The sequence below is a fragment of the Mustela putorius genome, unplaced genomic scaffold (assembly GCF_011764305.1).
Source record: "Mustela putorius furo isolate JIRA1106 unplaced genomic scaffold, ASM1176430v1.1 tig00000095_pilon_pilon_pilon, whole genome shotgun sequence".
Lineage (NCBI taxonomy): Eukaryota > Metazoa > Chordata > Mammalia > Carnivora > Mustelidae > Mustela > Mustela putorius.
Window position 1 is genome coordinate 40,462,749 of NW_025421280.1, and position 17,041 is coordinate 40,479,789.

The following is a 17,041-nucleotide window of genomic DNA, read 5'->3' on the forward strand; positions in this document are numbered from 1 at the left end:
GGGGTGCGTGCGTATGTGCATGCAAATTTATGAAAACAGCTGTTGTGTTGGTCTGCCATCCGGCCACCCCTGGGACTGGGCAGCTCACACAGCAGGACTGGATCTTCTCAGCTGTGCTGGCTGGGAGTCGGGATCAGCGTTCTCACGGGGTTTGCTTCGGGTGAGTTCCCACATCCTGCCTTCTGGCCACCCCCCCAGCACACGGCACAGGAGGCGGCAGTGTGCACTCAGGGTCCCCGGACCCTGATCTTACGGGGATGGGGCCTCCCCTCCCGTGACCCGGGCTCCTGCAGCCACGCTAGGGATTAGGGCTGAGGCACAGGCAGGGGAAGACAACGCAGGGAACAGTCTCGGTCTTTAACACCAGCAGTGGCTTTGGTGACCCCCTTCCTGCGCGTCATTCTCTTACCGAAGGCATCTTTCCTGGGGGCCACACCACCCTCAAAGGGTCCTCCGCTTTGACATGGCTTCACAATTTCCATCCTGGTGCGGGGCTGGGCAGCCCCTGGGGCCGTGTGGGGCCATGTGGCCCTCCTCCCAAGTTTTATGTGATTTTATAACGTTTAACAGTTTGAGTGAAAATACAACTGAGCCTACATCTGTATCAGTCGGAAAAGTACAAATTCTAAGTCAGATGCTGTCATAAATACAACATCGGGGCTTAAACTGGTGTGAGTTTTAATACAACTCTTCAGTACTTTAGTATTTTTTCAATCACTTTAAGTTCTAGTGGTGGGGAGGAGTTAACCATTAAAAGCCACATAAAAACGTAAAAGAATCATGTCTCTTTTTGTCTTGGGGTTCCAAACGACTCGGCACAACACTAAGAAACCCTTTGTTTAAAAACTTGATACTTCTGGGGCGCCTGGCTGACTCCGCCAGGAGAGCATGAGACTGTAGACTTCAGGGTTATGAGTTCAAGCCCCACGTGGGGTGTAGCAAGATTACAGAAAAAGTAAACTTTAAAATAAATAAGGGACACCTGGGCCACTCAGTCTTCCTGGGTCGTGATCTCGGGGTTTTGGAATAGAGCCCCACATCAGACTCCATACTCAGTACAGAGCCTGTTTCTCCCTGTCCCTGCCACTCACCCTGCTCGTGTTCTGTCAATAAATAGAATCTTTAAAAAATACAAGCTTGGGAGCACCTGGATAGCTTAACTGGTTAAGCATTTGACCTTTTTAAAGGATTTTATTTATTTGACAGAAAGTGACACAGCAAGAGAGAGGAAGCAGGCTTCCGGCCAGGCAGGGAGCCCGATATGGGGCTCGATCCCAGGACCCTGGGATCATGACTTGAGCTGAAGGCAGAGGCTTAACCACTGAGCCACCCAGGCCCTCTGCACTAGACTCGCGATTTTGGCAGAGGTCACGATCTCAGAGTTGTGGAATCAAGCCCCATGTTGGCTTGGAGTTGGCTTAAGATTCTCTCTCCCGGGGACGCCTGGGTGGCTCAGTTGGTTGGACGACTGCCTTCGGCTCAGGTCATGATCCTGGAGTCCCGGGATCGAGTCCCGCATCAGACTCCCAGCTCCACGGGGCGTCTGCTTCTCCCTCTGACCTTCTCCTCGCTCATGCTCTCTCTCACTGTCTCTCTCTCAAGTAAATAAATAAAATCTTAAAAAAAAAAAAGATTCTCTCTCCCGGGTGCCGGGGTGGCTCAGTTGGTTACGTACCTGCCTTCAGCTTGGGTGGTGGTCTTGGGATGCTGGGATGAAGCCTTGTATTGGCTTTGCTCAGCATGGAGCCTGCTTCTCCCTCTGCCCATCCCCGCTGCTTGTGCTCTCTCTCTCTCTCACACACATACATTTTTAAAAATCTAAAAGATTCTCTCTCTTTCCCTTTGCACACCCCCCACCAGCTCACCCTGCCTCTAAATAAAAATTTTTTTATTACAAATTTAAAACATTTTTTACTTATTTGTTTTAAAATATTTTATTGATGTGACAGAGAACAAGCAGAGGGGGAAGCAGACTCCCGCTGAGCAGGGAGCCCGAGGCAGGACTTGAACCCAGGACCCTGGCATCACAACCTGAGCCACCCAGGTGCCACCAAAAACACAGATTTGACGTTCTATCAGGGATCGAATTGTCACACCATTGTATTAAATGCCATTCACTTGGATGACAGGTCTTCGGTGCCCTGGATATCTGTGCCCCAGTGGAGTGCCGTGCTTGCCTCGTGTTAACTAGGGGACTGTTGTCTGGAGATGTCTGTGGTCAAGACTGGGGGAGTCCTGGGATGCAGTGAGCGGGGTCGGAGTTGATCCTCAGCCCCCCGCAGTGCCCCGGATGCCCTTAGACAGTCACCCAGCCAGTCACAGTGGCTCCTCTCATCACCGGATTTCGTTTCTATTTCTTAACCTTGTGCAGACGGCAGGAGAGGGTGTCTTCTATGCCCCAAGACAGCCAGTCCAGGAAAGGGAGCTTCTAAGTGTCAGCAAACCAGCGGGGGTGGGGTGGGGTGGGCCACGACTGCCCCACCCCCTCCCAGGGCTCCCAGCCTCATCTCTGCTGGTAAACCCCAGCATGTGCACCTGGACCAGCCCCCGGGGACTAGCCCCCCCCAGGTTACCCCAGGGGGTGCTCAAAGTCTGCCTGTCTGCGCACTGGAGGCAGCTGGGACCCAAGAGGGTCAAAGGCCCCCAGGAGCAAGTGAGGGCCAGCAGGCTGGATGCCCGAGAATGGTGAGGGGCCCCTAGGATGCGTTTTTGATGGCGGTTCTTAAGGTCAGCTCTTGGGGCCCAGCACCACGCATCCACCGGTGTGCAGCTAGTGGGGACCAGGAGACAACAAATGTTGCCCAAGAAGTGGTGAAACTGGAGCCTTCCCCCAGCCCCGTGCTCTCCCCACCCGAGACCAGCTGGCTTCCCTCTCCCTCCCCTCGCCGGCCCAGGGCAGGTGCTCCAGAGAAGATGCTGGAAGGAGGGGCTGGTGCCAGGGCTGGTGCCAGGAGGCCGGACCTCCACACTGGCAGGAATGTGAAATGGGGCAGGCGTGACGCAGGAAAACCGTTTGGCAGTTCTGAGAACTGAACGGAGAGCGCGCCTGGATGGCTCAAGTCAGTGAAGCACCTGCCTTCGGCTAAAGTCACCATCCTGCCATCCTAGGATCAGGTCCCGACTCAGGCTCCCTGCTCAGCAAGAGGTGTGTTTCTCCCTCTGCCCCTCCCCCTGCTCATGCTCGCACTCGAAAAGATACAATCTTTTAAAAATTTGAACATAGAATTACCACGGGACGCAGCAGTTCCACTTCGGGGTATACCCAGACTTGAAAGCAGGAGCGGAGAGTGGGCCTTGGGGATCTGACCTGAGGAGGTTAACACTTTTTCCTTTAGGTCTTCGTGTGGTTTCACTGACTGCAATAAACGTATCTTTGTAACTATGGTTTTTTAATTTTTAATTAACATATAATGTATTATATGTATCTTATGTATGTATTATATGTATATTATATGTATTAGACCCAGGGATACAAGCCTGTGAATCGACAGGTTTACACACTTCATAGCACATACCTTCCCCAATGTCCATATGTAACTATAGTTTTCAAATTAAATAAAATCATACAAGCTGGTAAAAGACAAACCCAGTAGTGACCAGGATTGCTTTGCATAAAGGTCAGGGTCCTGAAGTCCTGGGCTCTGGCCCTGAATCGTCCAGAGAGGAATCTAGTGCCCCGGCCCAGCTTTGTATGGTTCGAGTCAGGGGGCGTCTGCCCACTCACTGTTCCCTTTACCTGTGAGACCGCGGGAGCGACACTCCGGGCCTGAAGCCATTAAAACCAGAAGTTACACCTGCGCTCGCGGCGGCGGTTTTGGGTTCCCCGGCTAGGACCGGCCTCCTAGGGCCCGCCTCCGACCGCAGCGGGGAAGACCCCTGCAGGGGAGGCCGTCTTCTGCTTCCCCGCGGGGCCCGCCCCCGCCATGGACGTTCTCCTCGGCCGCCCGGGACCGGACGCCAGGACAGGCCGCTCAGGGGGCCCGGCCGACCCTCCGGCACCGGCCGCAGCTCCCTCCGCAAGCCCCGTCGTCGTCTCGCGAGCGCCCGGCCTGTGCCGGCGAGGGCAGGGGCCGGCGGGGCGGGTGGCCGGTCTGTCCGGCTGGGGAGCGGCGTCTCTGAGGAAGGTCCGGGAGCCCAGGACCGCAAGGCGGCCGGACCGCGGCGGCGCGTGGGGGGGGGGGTCGCCCCTCATTCCCAGGCTCCGGGAGGGACCGGGGCGCGCAGGGCGGCGGGTAACCACGCCTGAAGGCTGGGAGACGGGGGGCCGGAGCTGGCCGGGTGGGTGAAGGCCCGGCACTGGGCGGGCAACCCGAGATTCGAACGGGGACCCGGGGGCAACGGGACAGGAGGCAGCGAACCACGCGACAGACCAGCAGCTCGCGGCCCGCCGGCCCCAGGGCGCAGGCGCGAGGCGGGCCGGCCGGCGGGCTGCGCACCGCCCCCAGCCCCGCCCCCTAGCCGCACGCTGATTGGGGCGGCCGCCGCGGGGCGGGGCGGCCGCCCACGGGGAGGGGCCCGCGCGGCGCCTGCGCAGCACGGGGCCCCGCGCGCGGGCGGGTGGGCGGAGCGGGCCCCCCGAGCGGGGGCTGGCGAGCGCGGGGAGGGGGCCGAAAGGGCGGCAAAGCCGGCGCGTGCCCGGCTGGGGGCGGAGGGCGGGGGCCCGCGGGCCGGAACAGCCGCGGCAAGTGGCGGCGGCGGCGGCGACGGAGGCAGCTGAGGCGGCGGCGGCGGCGGCGGCGAGCGGGGGTCCGGGCGGCGGCGGCGGCGGCGGCGGCGGCGGCGGGCCGAGGAGCCGGGCGCGATGGAGCGGAAGAGGTGGGAGTGCCCGGCGCTCCCGCAGGGCTGGGAGAGGGAAGAAGTGCCCAGAAGGTCGGGGCTGTCGGCCGGCCACAGGGATGTCTTTTACTATAGGTGAATGAACGTGCCGGCCGGGCAGGGCCCCAACGGGCGCCTCCCAGCGGCCTCTGCGGCGGCCCGGGCGCCTCGACCCGGGCTGCGGCCTGGGCCCCGCGCGTGCGTCGTGCGTGCGTGCGTGCGTGCCGGCGCGCGGCGGCCCCGGGCCAGTGCGCGTGCGTGCCGCGGCCCCGGGCCAGTGCGCGTGCGTGCCCTCCCCTCCCCCTCGGCCGCGTGGAGTGCGGGGCGGCGCGGCCCGGGCGGCGGCCTTTGTTCGGCGGCCGCGGCACACCGGCCGGCGGGGCGAGGGGCGCCCGGCGCGGGCCCGACGCCGCTGGGAGGCGGGGGTGGGGGCTGGGCTGTCCCTTGGATCACGCGGGGCGCGCGCGCCGCCGGCGGCGGGGGCGGGGGCTGCGGACCGTCGGTGGGACGAATAGTGGTGGGCGGCGGCGGGCCGGCCCGGGCACTCGGCCACCTGCCGTCGGCCCTCCCGTCCTCTTCCCTTCCTGAGCGCGGCCGGACGCTTGTGTCCGAGCCCCTGCTGCAGCGGCCTGGGGCGCGCTCCGGTCGCGGACACCCGCCACGTGTTGAAGCGCCCAGAAGCCGCCCGGGCGAGGCCGAGTCCCGCCCACCCCGCGCGCGGGTCCCTCCGGGGCCTTTGCTGGCCGCCTGGGGGAAGGAGCGCAGCCGGCGGGAAAGGACGGGCCGGCGCCTCGGCCATGACCCCGGTGCGGGTTCTGGTCCCCGGAGGATCGGGGACCCCGTCATGTCAGGCCCTGAAGCAGCGTGACCGCCGCAGCGGCCCTCGGGGACACCGTCCTTCGCTGCCGGCCGTCGTGTCCCTGCCGTGCTGGCTGCGGTGGTTCTCCGCCTCGCGCGTGCCCGCGCGTCTGTGTCGCTGTCGGGGCGCAAGGCTGAGGCAGGGCCCCGGCTCCGGCAGCTGGCCGCCCGTTGCTCCCGGGGTGGCGGCTGATGACGTCCGCTGAGACGCGCAGGGCTCTGTGAGGGCCCGCCATGGGGGGCTGGGTGAGGCTGGGGCCGGTCCGGGAGTCCGGGAGGGCTTCCCGGCGGTGGAGCTGGGAGGGGCTGTCCTGCAGCAGGCGTGCGGGGCCGAGGCCCCGGGAGGCCGAGCCAGGGCCCGCGGGGTGGGAGCACCTGGAGAACGTTGCTCCGCCTCCCGTCCCCACCTGTGTGCGCATCTCTCAGGGGCTCAGCCCGGTGGGGTCTTCCTCTGAGCCCCTGGACCTGAGCATGAGAGTCTGTCTAGGGGAGAAAGCCCAGACTGAGGGACAGATGGACTGCCAGCTTTCCCGTGACCACTGAGCGGGAGGAAGTGTCGGGAGGGTCCCCTCCCATTCCCCCGTCTTTGAGCTGGGTGACCCAGCAGGCAGGGGGTGTCCATTCACTCCGCTGGATGGGAGGTTTCGGGGTGTGGTCTGGAACCCATGGTGTTTTCCGGAACGTGGGTCTCTGGCCGCTGCACCCGCTGGAGCTTCGGCCGAGCGAGGCGGCTGGGGAGGAGTGTGGATGGTTTCTCCTCCTTCTCAGTGCAGAGGGGAGCTAGGGCATGAGGGCCCTGAGTCCAGCAGACCTGGCGTGGGCCGCGAGCCCTGTCCCTAGGACCACGTGGGCCTGGATTTCCTTGCCCATAGAGCGGGGGAAGGGGGCGTGTTCTCAGCAAGACTGTCCTGCAGGAAAGGCGGAGCGACCCCACAGATTGTTTCCGGGGGGCTGCAACACCGGTCTGCAGCCGTGTCTTTTCTCTGTGAAAGTCGTGCCTGACGTCTTCTGTCCAGCAGGAGGGTGAGGGGCTGGGGCAGGTCAGTACCCTGACCTCGGGGTTAGCTCTTTGGAGGGGTACGGAGTAGGGAGGCCTTCCCCGGGGGACTCACGTTAGAAGGAGAGCCATACTCAGGAAAAGCAGGAGGGACTTAGCACAGTGGCCCCCTTCCTTGGGGCAGCAGGCTGAGGTTGTACCTTGCTGCTGGGTGTCAGGGGTGCCCGTGCTCTGCTCCCGGTGACCCTCGCCGCAGCCCTTCCTGTGATGGGAGGCCAGGCTGCGCGTCAGTCCTGCAGCCATCTCCGGGGCTGGGGCTCAAGGCTGGGGTGCGGCTCCTCGTGCCTCAACTGGCCACCTGACGGACCAGCCGCAGCCCTGCGTCCCCTCGCCTCTGGCTGCTGGTGTGTGCCCTCCAGCTTCGGCCACTCCCAAAGAGGCCACACTGCTCTTACTTCCACACGAGTCTTTCAGAGCAGCGCGGGGTGGTGGTTCTCGGTGAACCAGCAGCGACGTCTCCTGGTGTCAGAGCTGGGCTGCAGAACTGCTTTCGCGAGTTCGCTCTGTCGGCGGCGCGCACCGTGGGGTGCTGTTTTTAGTACACCCACGAAATTGTGCAGCCGCGATATCTGTCTAGTTCCAGAACATTCCATCACCCCCAAATGAGCCCTTAGTCCGTTAGCATCACTGCCCTAGTCCTCGGGAGCTAGTCTCTCTCTCTCTCGAACAGCTTCATTGAGAGAACAATTCACGTGTGGACAGTTCTCCCATGTGAAGTGCACAACTGAACAGTTTCTAGCACATTCATAGACGGGTGTGGCCACCTCCACGTTTCCCTCACCCCGAAAGCCCCAGACCCTTAACCACCAGTGCCCTGTACCCGGCCTCTTACCTGTGCTCTGTGTCCATTTGCTGTTCTCATGTAGCGTGGGGGGGCGTGACTGGACGCAGAGAAAGGCTGGCGCGTTCTGGGGGGTCCTGTCCTTCCTCTGTGGCCTTACCTGACCCCGGTGCATATGCTGTCCGGGCACGTAGGCTCGGTGTGCCCGCAAGCCAGCCCGGTGTGCTGGAGCAGTCAGTCATCCCGAAGCCAGGAGTCTGAGGCCCGTGTGCTGGGCTCCTGGTCCCCGCAGAGGCGCCCGGGCCCCGGGGAATCGCCCGGCCTGCAGCCACGGCCTTGGTGCGGGTGCCAGAGGCGAGTGCAGCCGGCTGCCCCCTGGATCCTGATGGTGGAGGGGAGGGGGTTTCCTTCTGCTACGCTTCCACGCTGTCATCCATGGTCCCTGGGAGGCTCGGGGGGCAGATGTGCTGTTGCCTGGATTAGAGGCCCCGGGCCTGCCGGGCCCCACACGAGTGCTTTCTCCAGCACTCCGGCAGCTCGGCGGAGATGGACCCTGCGCACTGCAGTTTACCTGCTACAAGTGTGCAGGTCGGCCGAGCCCTGTGTCACAGTCGTGCGGTCCTCACCAGGGCTAGCCTTAAGATGTTCCCTCTCCCCAGGTGGGGTGGTGACCACCCCCCTCCCCTGGCCCCCAGGAGCCCCCTTCTCGTCCGTGGACGTGTCACACGTGGACTCACACGCTGCATGGCCTGTGTCTGGTTCCCTCCCCGTGCGTTGTGGGCCCGTGGTTCCTCCTCGCTCCCGCTCACGGCCAGGGACGCTCCTGTGCGTGGGGGACCGCGTGAGCACCTGTTTCCCCGTCCCAGTGCACATTTCGGCCGTTTTCACCTCACGGCCTCCGAGTCCGCTGCTCTGAACACCGGGTGTCCATTCCGCCAGGTCGCTGGGCGAGGGGTCTGCCGTGCTGTCCGGGTCCCGAGTGGCCGGCGGCGCGCCCAGCGGTTACTGATGCGCGCCGGTGCTGTTGGTGCGTTGAGCAGGGCCCCCGAGGGTCGGCGTCACCCCCTAGAGATGGGGGCCCACACGGTCTGCGAGCTGAGTGGGATCACAAGCATCCCCGCTTCAGAGCTCCTGGCCTTGGACCTCCCAGCAGTCCAGCTGAGCAGCTCTTGGGGTCCTGGCCCAGAAGCCTAACCTGAGATTTGACCGCACCCCCAGGATGCTCTAGTTCCTCAGTGGTACCCACGGGGAGGAGACTGTGGTTCGGGGTCGTCCCTCAGCCACCTGCGATCCTGGGGTCTTTCACATGGCCTGGTTGTGTTTTTGGAATGTTCTGAAACGTGCGTCAGACTGTGGGACTGGGCCCCACCCTTCTGCACCGGGGTGTCGAGCCCCGCTCTCAGCGCTGAGGTCTGTTGGGGGCTCTGGCCGGGAGGCAGCCCTAGGGACAGGGCGGGGGCCGGCCCAGCGCACCCTGCCCGCCGCTGACCGCCTGTCCGTCCGCAGCCCCAGTGGGAAGAAGTTCCGGAGCAAGCCCCAGCTGGCGCGGTACCTGGGGGGATCCATGGACCTGAGCACCTTCGACTTCCGGACGGGCAAGATGCTCGTGGGCAAGATGAACCGGAGCCGCCAGCGTGTCCGCTACGACTCGGCCAGCCAGGCCAAGGTGAGCCGCGGGCGCGGGCGGTGGGCGGCTCGGCCCTCCTCGAGGGCTCACGCGCTCAGGCCCGCGGCGGGCGCACGGGTCACTTTAACACAAGATGCACGAATGAAGGCGCGTGGGGGGCTCTGACGGGGGAGGGTCCGACTGTTGCTTCTGGCTCAGGTTGTGATCCCGAGGTTCTGGGATCGAGTCCCGACGCAGGCTCTGTGCTCAGCGCGGGAGTCTGCTTCTCCCTCTCCCCCTGCCCAGGCTCTCCCTCGGGGATCAGTAAATGTTTGGGGCACCTGGGTGGCTTAGTGTTGGTTGTCTGCCTCCGACTCAGGTCGTGACCCCAGGGTCCTGGGATGGAGCCCTGCATCGTGCTCCCTGCTCGGTGGGGAGCTGCTTCCCCCTCTCTCTGCCTCTGCCTTGTGCGCTCACTGGCTTTCTCATGAATAAATTTAAAAGTAAAAAAAAAAAAATCTTTCAAAAGAAAAATAACTCTTGGGTGGAGAGAGGTTTCCACAGTTCGGTTTGTCGTGGTACTAAAGTCCCTCTGTCTGCCGAGAGAGACGTGGGAGCTGCAGGAAGGTCGCAGGCAGGAGAGCACCCGCCTTCCCTCTGTCCCCCAGACGTGGCTGTGCCGGCTTCCCTGCAGGGACTGGAGGGCAGCCGGTCTTCGGTGGCTGGCGGGCCACACACAGGTGCCCAGGGGCCCTGTGTCTCCGATGGGCGTGTGTGCTGCAGGACAGTTGCGGCAGGGCCCCCGCTGCACCGCGTTCCGGGCAGAACATGGTACAGGAGGCCGGGTGGGGTTCACCCGGAGCCCCAGCGCGCCCCCACTATGGGCATCGAGGAGACTGGGCTGGCTCTGGGGACGCTGGTGACTGAGGGGCACAGGATCTGTTCACCAAAGCCCACGGGGAGGGGTCTCCCCACTGCCTGGGAGAGCCCGCTGAGGCCCGAGGCCGCCATGCCAGCTTCCATATCTCCGTAGGGCAAGCCGGACCTGAACACGGCCCTCCCCGTCAGACAGACAGCGTCCATCTTCAAGCAGCCAGTGACCAAGATCACCAACCACCCCAGCAACAAGGTGAAGAGTGACCCACAGAAGGCCGTGGAGCAGCCTCGGCAGGTGAGCCCCCGGGCCCCGTGCACGGCCCCAGGCCGGGTCCTCATAGGCAGTGGGGTGGCCGGGTCCCGTGTCATTCGTGTCCCCCCCCACAGGGGCACCGGGGGCATCGCCACCCAAGTGACTAGTCAGACCTGTGTGTCTGCACGCTGTCCCCAGAGTCCCACAGTGCCGTCTGGGCGTGTGAGCTCCTCGCTCTGTGGGGCCGCGGCATCCTCTGCCCCGCACGCGCTGCCGGGCCGTGGTGGAGTCTCGGGGGCCTCGCAGCTCAGCCCCGGGTGGACAGTGGACTGAGAAGTGAAGTTTCAGGCTGAAGGAGGTTCTGCCTCCCTGGGGTAGCGCTGCGGTTTGGGAGCTGTAGGTGGTCGGCATGGCTGGGCTGACACCCCAGGTCGCAGTTCCTGTGGCCTCGGAGGACGGGCCTGCGGGAAATCCCACGGGTCCCCCCGCCCCCTTGCTCCCAGGCAGGTGGGTCTGGCATGTGGGGGTCAAAGGTCGTGCTGAGACCGCTGTCCTGCGTGTGGAGGCTCCACTCTCGTCGGGGCTGGCCAGGGCTGCCGCCTGTGGGGACACACCCCTCAGGTCCGTGTCTCTGTCTGGTGACAGCTCTTCTGGGAGAAGAAGCTGAGTGGTCTCAATGCCTTCGACATCGCCGAGGAGCTCGTCAAGACCATGGACCTCCCCAAGGGCCTGCAGGGTAACCGTAGGGGGTGAGGGTGTCAGGCGCAAGTGCTCCTACAGCAGAGGGGCGGGGGGTCCAGTGTCTGGCCCCGCGGGGGTGAGGCTCCCCTCCGTCCAGGACGGGGCTGGTCCGGGCCCTGGGCCCCTGATCCTGGACACCAGCTGGCGGGCCTGTCGCAGCACAGGTGGGAGGGGGCTCACGGGCTGGGGGGTAGGGGGGCGGCCGGCAAAGACGCGGCACACGTGGTTTTGCTCCCGCACCGTGGAAACACTGCTGCGTGGTCACGGGCGGGCACGGCTCTGCTTCCATCACGAGGGGTCCTGAGCGTCTGTATGGGCAGATCGGGGTCTAGACCCGAGTCTCTGGGAGAGGGGCCTCAGGTGCCTGGTGGTGACTACCCCGCTGTGCCCGGCAGGCGTGGGGCCAGGCTGCACGGACGAGACCCTGCTGTCGGCCATTGCCAGCGCCCTGCACACCAGCACCATGCCCATCACCGGGCAGCTCTCCGCCGCCGTGGAGAAGAACCCTGGGGTGTGGCTGAACACGGCCCAGCCCCTCTGCAAGGCCTTCATGGTGACCGACGAGGACATCAGGTACCGCTGTGCACGCGCTCCGGCCGGTGTGAGCGCTGCCGGATCCCGCAGTCCCGCGTCCGTGCCGGCGCGCTCCAGGGCTCGAGCGGACATGGCCACAGCGAGGGCAGATTTGAAAAGCCCCAGCAGGAGCTTTCCCGCGAGTCTTGAGTTCGGGGCAGGCCAGAGGCAAGGCGGCCTACGGAGGGGAATGGGAAACGTGCATGTTCTCTGGGCCGTTCTTGGGAAGAGAAAGTGGTTGTTGACCTGTGCGGACAGGCTTGCGGCATGGCCTGCTCGTCCTTGGGCTTGTGAGGTCTTGCAGGTGCCTGCTGGGCGGGCTCCGGGGAGCGGTGAGGAGAGGGGTTCCTCCAGACACACCCCAGGCCCCGAATGCTGGCCCAGGTTTAGGCTGGACCCTGTGGCTGCTGGGCCTCGGAGTGGCTTCCCAGCCAGGCCTGGTGCAGGTGGGCTCTGGGCAGGAGGCCCCCACGTGCGGGGGGCATCTGGGGAGACGTCCCAGGGAGGAGATAGTGTGAGTTGGCAGCAGGGCCAGAAACCTCTAGAAGCTCCAGCAGAGAGGGACCTCTGTTCTCGCAGCTCAAGTGTCAATACGCCGCTGAGTTCAGAACAAGTTCATGGCTCTCTGGAGCCCACGCACAGAAGGTCTGGGAGCACCGGCGCCGTGGCCGGGAGCGGCTCACAGCTGGGGTCACAGGTGAACGTGCCTCCTGTGTCTGTGTGGGGAAGACACAGAGTCACCTCCCAGCCCGTAGAGGAGCTCGTCTCCAGGGAATGGGAAGTGTAGGAAGAGAGCACAACCGTCCTAGAAATAGGAAAAGCCACAGAAAGGAGAACATCACATCATGGGTTAGGTAGGGGGTCTGGGCCCGTCTGGAGAGGAGATGGGGGCTGCCAGAAGATGGAGCCGGTCCTGGCCCGACCTGGCGCCAGACAGCGTGCTGCTCCTGTGCTGAGGGTCTCAGCCACAGGGAGGGAATGCGGAGGGTCTCACGGCTGGCGGCCTTCTGGACAGCCGTAACAAGGCAAAAGACCCAAGAAAGTCGTTCTCCATCTAGAATTCTCCAGCAAAATCCTGCCACTCACTGGATGAGTGGTCCTGGCTAGGCACGGTGACCGAGCACCATTGTCCCTTGGCAAACAACGCTCGAGCCACAGTGAGGGGCGTCACGTGCGCCCACACACTGGGCCCCGGGTGGTGCCTGGGCAGCCGCTGCCTGTAGGGCGTGCTGGTGGGGGGCAGCCACGGAAGGCAGCCAGGTGGGGGGGCCCCTGCCCCCCGGTGTCCGCCAGCAGAGGCAGAGCGTAGGGCCCAGGAGCCGCGCCGGAGGGCCGCGGGCTGTGCGCAGGCCGTTGTGCAGCCAGGGTGAGGGAGCGAGGGCGGAGGTTGCTCCTGCGTAGGTGCGTGCCCTGGCCAGCGCGGCCCGTGTGTCCGCAGGAAGCAGGAGGAGCTGGTGCAGCAGGTGCGCAAGCGGCTCGAGGAGGCGCTGATGGCCGACATGCTGGCCCACGTGGAGGAGCTGGCGCGGGACGGCGAGGCGCCGCTGGACAAGGCCGGCGCCGACGCGGACGAGGACGAGGACGATGAGGAGGACGAGGACGAGCCTGACCAGGACCAGGAGATGGAGCACGTGTAAAGCAGGTGCTGGCGCTTGGACGGGGCCGCGGGAGGAAGGACGTGCCCGTGCAGGGGGGGCTCCCAGCCGTGGTGCTGACGCGGCCTCTCCCCGTCGTTCCAGAGGCCCTGTGGAGGCCTGCGTGCGGGGCGCGCCCTGCAGACTCCGCTGTCTCCACACTCGGACCAGGCTCTGGGGCCCAGCCCAGCAGGCCGGGGATGATGGCGGCCCCTCCTAGGCCTTCCCAGGCGTGTCCCCTCCCCTGGGTCCTCGGGGGCACGGCTGGAGGACAGTTCTGCCTGACGGGCCCCCCACGCTTGCTCTCCTCGGAAGGGTCTGGGTCCAGACGCACCCGTCGCCCCTGGGCCTGGCTGCAGGGGCCCTCCTTGGAACCCTCCCCCCGCCCTGGACTCGGGGCCGGCCATGTCCCCACGGCCACATCACACAGGACAGCTGCCGCGGGGCGGCATGTGAGGGTCCCCAAGGGGCTGGAGAAATATTTTTTGGAACAGTCCTGCTCCCTGCCCCCAGCGTGTGAGGGATGCTGCTCCAGGGTCCGCACGTCAGACCTCCAGGAAGGGGGTGCGGGACGGCTGCCCTGTGCGCCCACTGGAGGGCGAGGCCATGACCGCTCCGAGCTCATCTGAAGGAAAACGCACAGCCCAGACGTTTTCCTTCAATAAACCCGCGTACAAACGAGGCAGGACGTCGCTCGAGCGGTCAGCCCATGTGTCTGCTGCACGTGGAGGCGAACTTCGCCTTTGTGTCGGGGGAGCTCACTGTCGACAGCACGGCCGCCCCTGCCCGCAGTCAGCCGGCCACCAGCAACACCCAGCTCCCGGCCGACGTCCCGGGCCGGGGCTCCAAGGCAGCTGTGCCACGGGCCAGGGCTCTGTGTCCCCCCTCCCCCTGTGGCGGGGACGGTGACGCCTGGCGCTCAGGGCCAGAGCTGGTGCTGGGGCCACGGCCTCTCCGGGGTCCTGTCCTGGGGTGTGTTCTGTGGGCCCAGTGTTTTCCAGCACCCGGTGCCCAGAGCAGCAGCCTCGGAGGAGCTCGGGGTGCGGAGGCCATTGGAACCGTGTCACTCCGCCCGCCACCTCTTAGCTGGAGTGCCTTGGGTGAGGGGAGCCCTCCCGTCCCCGCTCAGCCCTGGCCCACAGCCCAAGACTGTCGGGCAGGACCTGGGCTGTTGCGTGTGTGGCTGTCACCCTGGCTGATGCGCAGGGACGGGGAGGTAGTGAGAGGCACCTGGCGGTCCGAGGACGCTGGCCCACCTCGGCACACGGCAGCTTCGTGCCCGGCCCATCAAAGCACAAATTCTCCGGGACCAGCGTGGGAGTGCGTGCAGGCCCGCAGGGGCCCCGGGCCACCACCGGCCCCCAGGAGGGCCCCTCCCCTGCGGCCACATGGCCTCCTGCCCTTCAGAGGCCACAGCTGCTGACGGAGCTCTGTCTGGGGCTGGCCCCTGCGTGGGCCTGAGGTCCAGGTGCTGGGGCCCCCGCCCAGCCGGGGGGACTGCGGGGCCCGGGAGGCACCATGTGCCGTGGGCGACTGTTGAATAAAGCCGTCTCGGTGAGTGTGGTTCGGAGCGTTCACTTGCAGACCCGCAGCGCTGTGTCGGGGGAGAGGGACCCCAGGCCAGGCCTTCAGCGCCCGGTTTCATGTTGGTCACCTTATCGTGAGCTGGACGACAAAAGGGGACCCAGGGGATTGATTGGCCTTTGCCAGGGAGGACGGGGTTCAGCTCCCAGCGCCAGGGTCAGAGCCCCCAGGGCATGCGTGCTCCATCCCGAGTCTGCAGTGAGGGTCCCCCTGGGGCTGGCATGGGTAGGATGACTGGGAAGGCGTCCACAGGGAAGTGACCCTGCTGGCCCCAGTGCCTGGCTGCCGCCTGCCCACGCACAGGCTGCAGAGGGTCTGCCCTGCTGTCTGCACCCTGCGGGTCTTCTGTCCCCATCTCAGAGCCGGTCAAAGCCCGGCCTGCAGCCCCTGCCACCCCAAACTCTTCCCAGGCTTGGCTCTACCCTGCAGTCGGCCCTGCCCTCCTGGAGGGGCTCAGCTCCAGGAAGGGAGACGGTACCAGGCTTGCCCAGGGGCCCCAGCTGGAGGGACCATCCTGGCTGAGAACTTGGGTCTCCCTGAGTCCCCAAGTCCAGACCCAGAGAGGCCTTGAGGGGCCACGAATCCCGGGAACCTCAGAAGCTAGGTTGGGCCCAGGGTCCCAGCCCAAGGGTCCAGCCACACAGTGGACAGGAGAGTGGTCTGGCGTCCCCACCCCCACAACAGGGCCCTCACCCCAAAGCCCATGCTGACCCTGAGCTAGGGCCCCCACACAAACTCTCTTCCCAGAGAGACCCCTGACGGCCAGGGCCTAGGAGTGGACTCCCAAGCTGCCTGGTCCCCTGCTGCGTCCAGCTTCAGCGTCTGTCAGCGCTGCATGCTGGGGGCCGGGACCACAGACCAGAACCACACCCAGTCCCCACCCAGTCTGCCCAGTCGCCCCCACTCCCAGGGCAGGCACAGAGCTCTCTGGGCCAGGTTTCCCCCTGCCCGATGCCGCTCAAGGGTCCCGGGACACCTCACCTGTGTGAGCCCCCCGCGGCTGGGGCAACCAGCCGCTTGGCCACTTGAAACCACATGGGTGGGTCTCACAGTTTGGGCTCCAAAGTCCTAGGGGCGCGGGCAGGGCTGGTCACGCCCACCCAGGGCCCCAGGGAGACCGGCTCCTACCCTTTCCTGGCCCGCAGCCCCCTCCCACCCTCCCCACCAGCAGCACGGGGTCTGCCCGTCTCTGGGACCCCGGCCCTCTGCCTCCCTCTGGTGAGGACGCCGGGTGCCCCGGAAACCCAGGGTCACCCCCATCTCGGGGCAGTGACGAGGTCCCCTCTGCCACAGGAGGGGACATGGCCTGGGTCCCAGGACCAGGACAGGGACATGTCTGGGGGACCGCCCAGCTGTCCAGCCGCATTACCCTGAAGCTGAGGCTCCTTCTCTCTTCGGGCAGCCTGTGGCCTGGCATGTCTATCTTCCCTTCCTTCCAAGCTCCCTCTAGCCCCAGCCTCTGCCTGCGCTGGCCCCTTGAGGGCATGAGCACTTGCTTCAGAAGCCCGGGAACTGGTCGGCTCAGGATCCACCGAGTTTGAGGAGGAAGGGACAGGAACAGAGCAGGCTGGGAGTTGACTGGTCCAGACCTGGCCGGACGGGCTGGAACAGAGGGACCAGCTTGCTCCAACGTCTAGAATAGTCCAACAGGATGGCCCCCAGCCACAGAGGACTCCGTTTCAGTTGGTTACAACCAAAATACCCAACTCCCCCCACCCCGCCCCCAGCACTGGCAGCTCCTAGACCCGACCCAGCATCTGAAGAACATTCCATCACCTGGAAAGTTCTATTGCCCAGTACCATTCTAGACCAGGGACTCTTAGCCTTGGCCAGGGCCGGGAGGTGGGGGTGCTGCTCAGTCGCTGCCCGGAAGATCCCGTAGGGCTTGGTCCAGATTTAGGCCCTCCGAACGCAGAAACAACCCCAGGGTCTCAACAAACCAACGGAAACTTAGCTGTGAGGAGGAGCCAGGCGCCCACGCGCTGCCCTGGGGCGGACCCTGAGCCCACGAGGCCTGGGGAGGGGCCCAGACACAGAAGGCCACGCTTTTTTTTTTCCAGCGTGGTGTTAATTTTATGTCACTTGCTGAGATTGAGGGAGACCCTGACAGCTGGTGAACGGGAGTTCCGTGGGTGCCCGCGGCTGTTTCTGGAAAAGATGAGCATTTCTTTTTTTTCTTTTTCTTTCTTAAGATTTTATTTATTTGACAGAGACCACAAGCAGGCAGAGAGGCAGGCAGAGGTGGGGGGGAGCAGGCTCCCCA

The 17,041-nt window shown here is 64.7% G+C and overlaps 1 protein-coding gene across 3 annotated transcripts; it reads left to right on the forward strand.

Annotated features, from left to right (window-relative positions):
• Positions 1 to 4,684: 4,684 nt before the first annotated feature.
• MBD3 (methyl-CpG binding domain protein 3) lies at positions 4,685 to 14,757 on the forward strand. 3 transcript variants are annotated; one of them, XM_045087599.1, is made up of 7 exons: positions 4,685 to 4,815; positions 9,018 to 9,177; positions 10,151 to 10,288; positions 10,892 to 10,982; positions 11,383 to 11,560; positions 12,999 to 13,202; positions 13,300 to 14,757. In XM_045087599.1, exons 1-6 carry the CDS (start codon positions 4,802 to 4,804, stop codon positions 13,195 to 13,197), a joined length of 780 nt encoding a protein of 259 aa, XP_044943534.1. In that variant the 5' UTR covers positions 4,685 to 4,801; the 3' UTR covers positions 13,198 to 13,202; positions 13,300 to 14,757. The 3 variants fall into 3 exon arrangements, with proteins under 3 accessions (XP_044943534.1, XP_044943523.1, XP_012904201.1); XM_045087588.1 differs by having other exon boundaries at positions 4,761 to 4,911; XM_013048747.2 differs by lacking the exon at positions 4,685 to 4,815 and adding an exon at positions 5,323 to 8,921.
• The last annotated feature ends 2,284 nt before the right edge of the window (positions 14,758 to 17,041 follow it).

Coding starts and splice junctions, on each gene's coding strand:
- MBD3 (XM_045087588.1), top strand. CDS start 4,802: ATGGAGCGGAAGAGGTGGGAGTGCCCGGCGCTCCCGCAGGGCTGGGAG. Junction 9,178..10,150: donor ACTCGGCCAGCCAGGCCAAG/GTGAGCCGCGGG, acceptor ATATCTCCGTAG/GGCAAGCCGGACCTGAACAC. Junction 10,289..10,891: donor CCGTGGAGCAGCCTCGGCAG/GTGAGCCCCCGG, acceptor GTCTGGTGACAG/CTCTTCTGGGAGAAGAAGCT.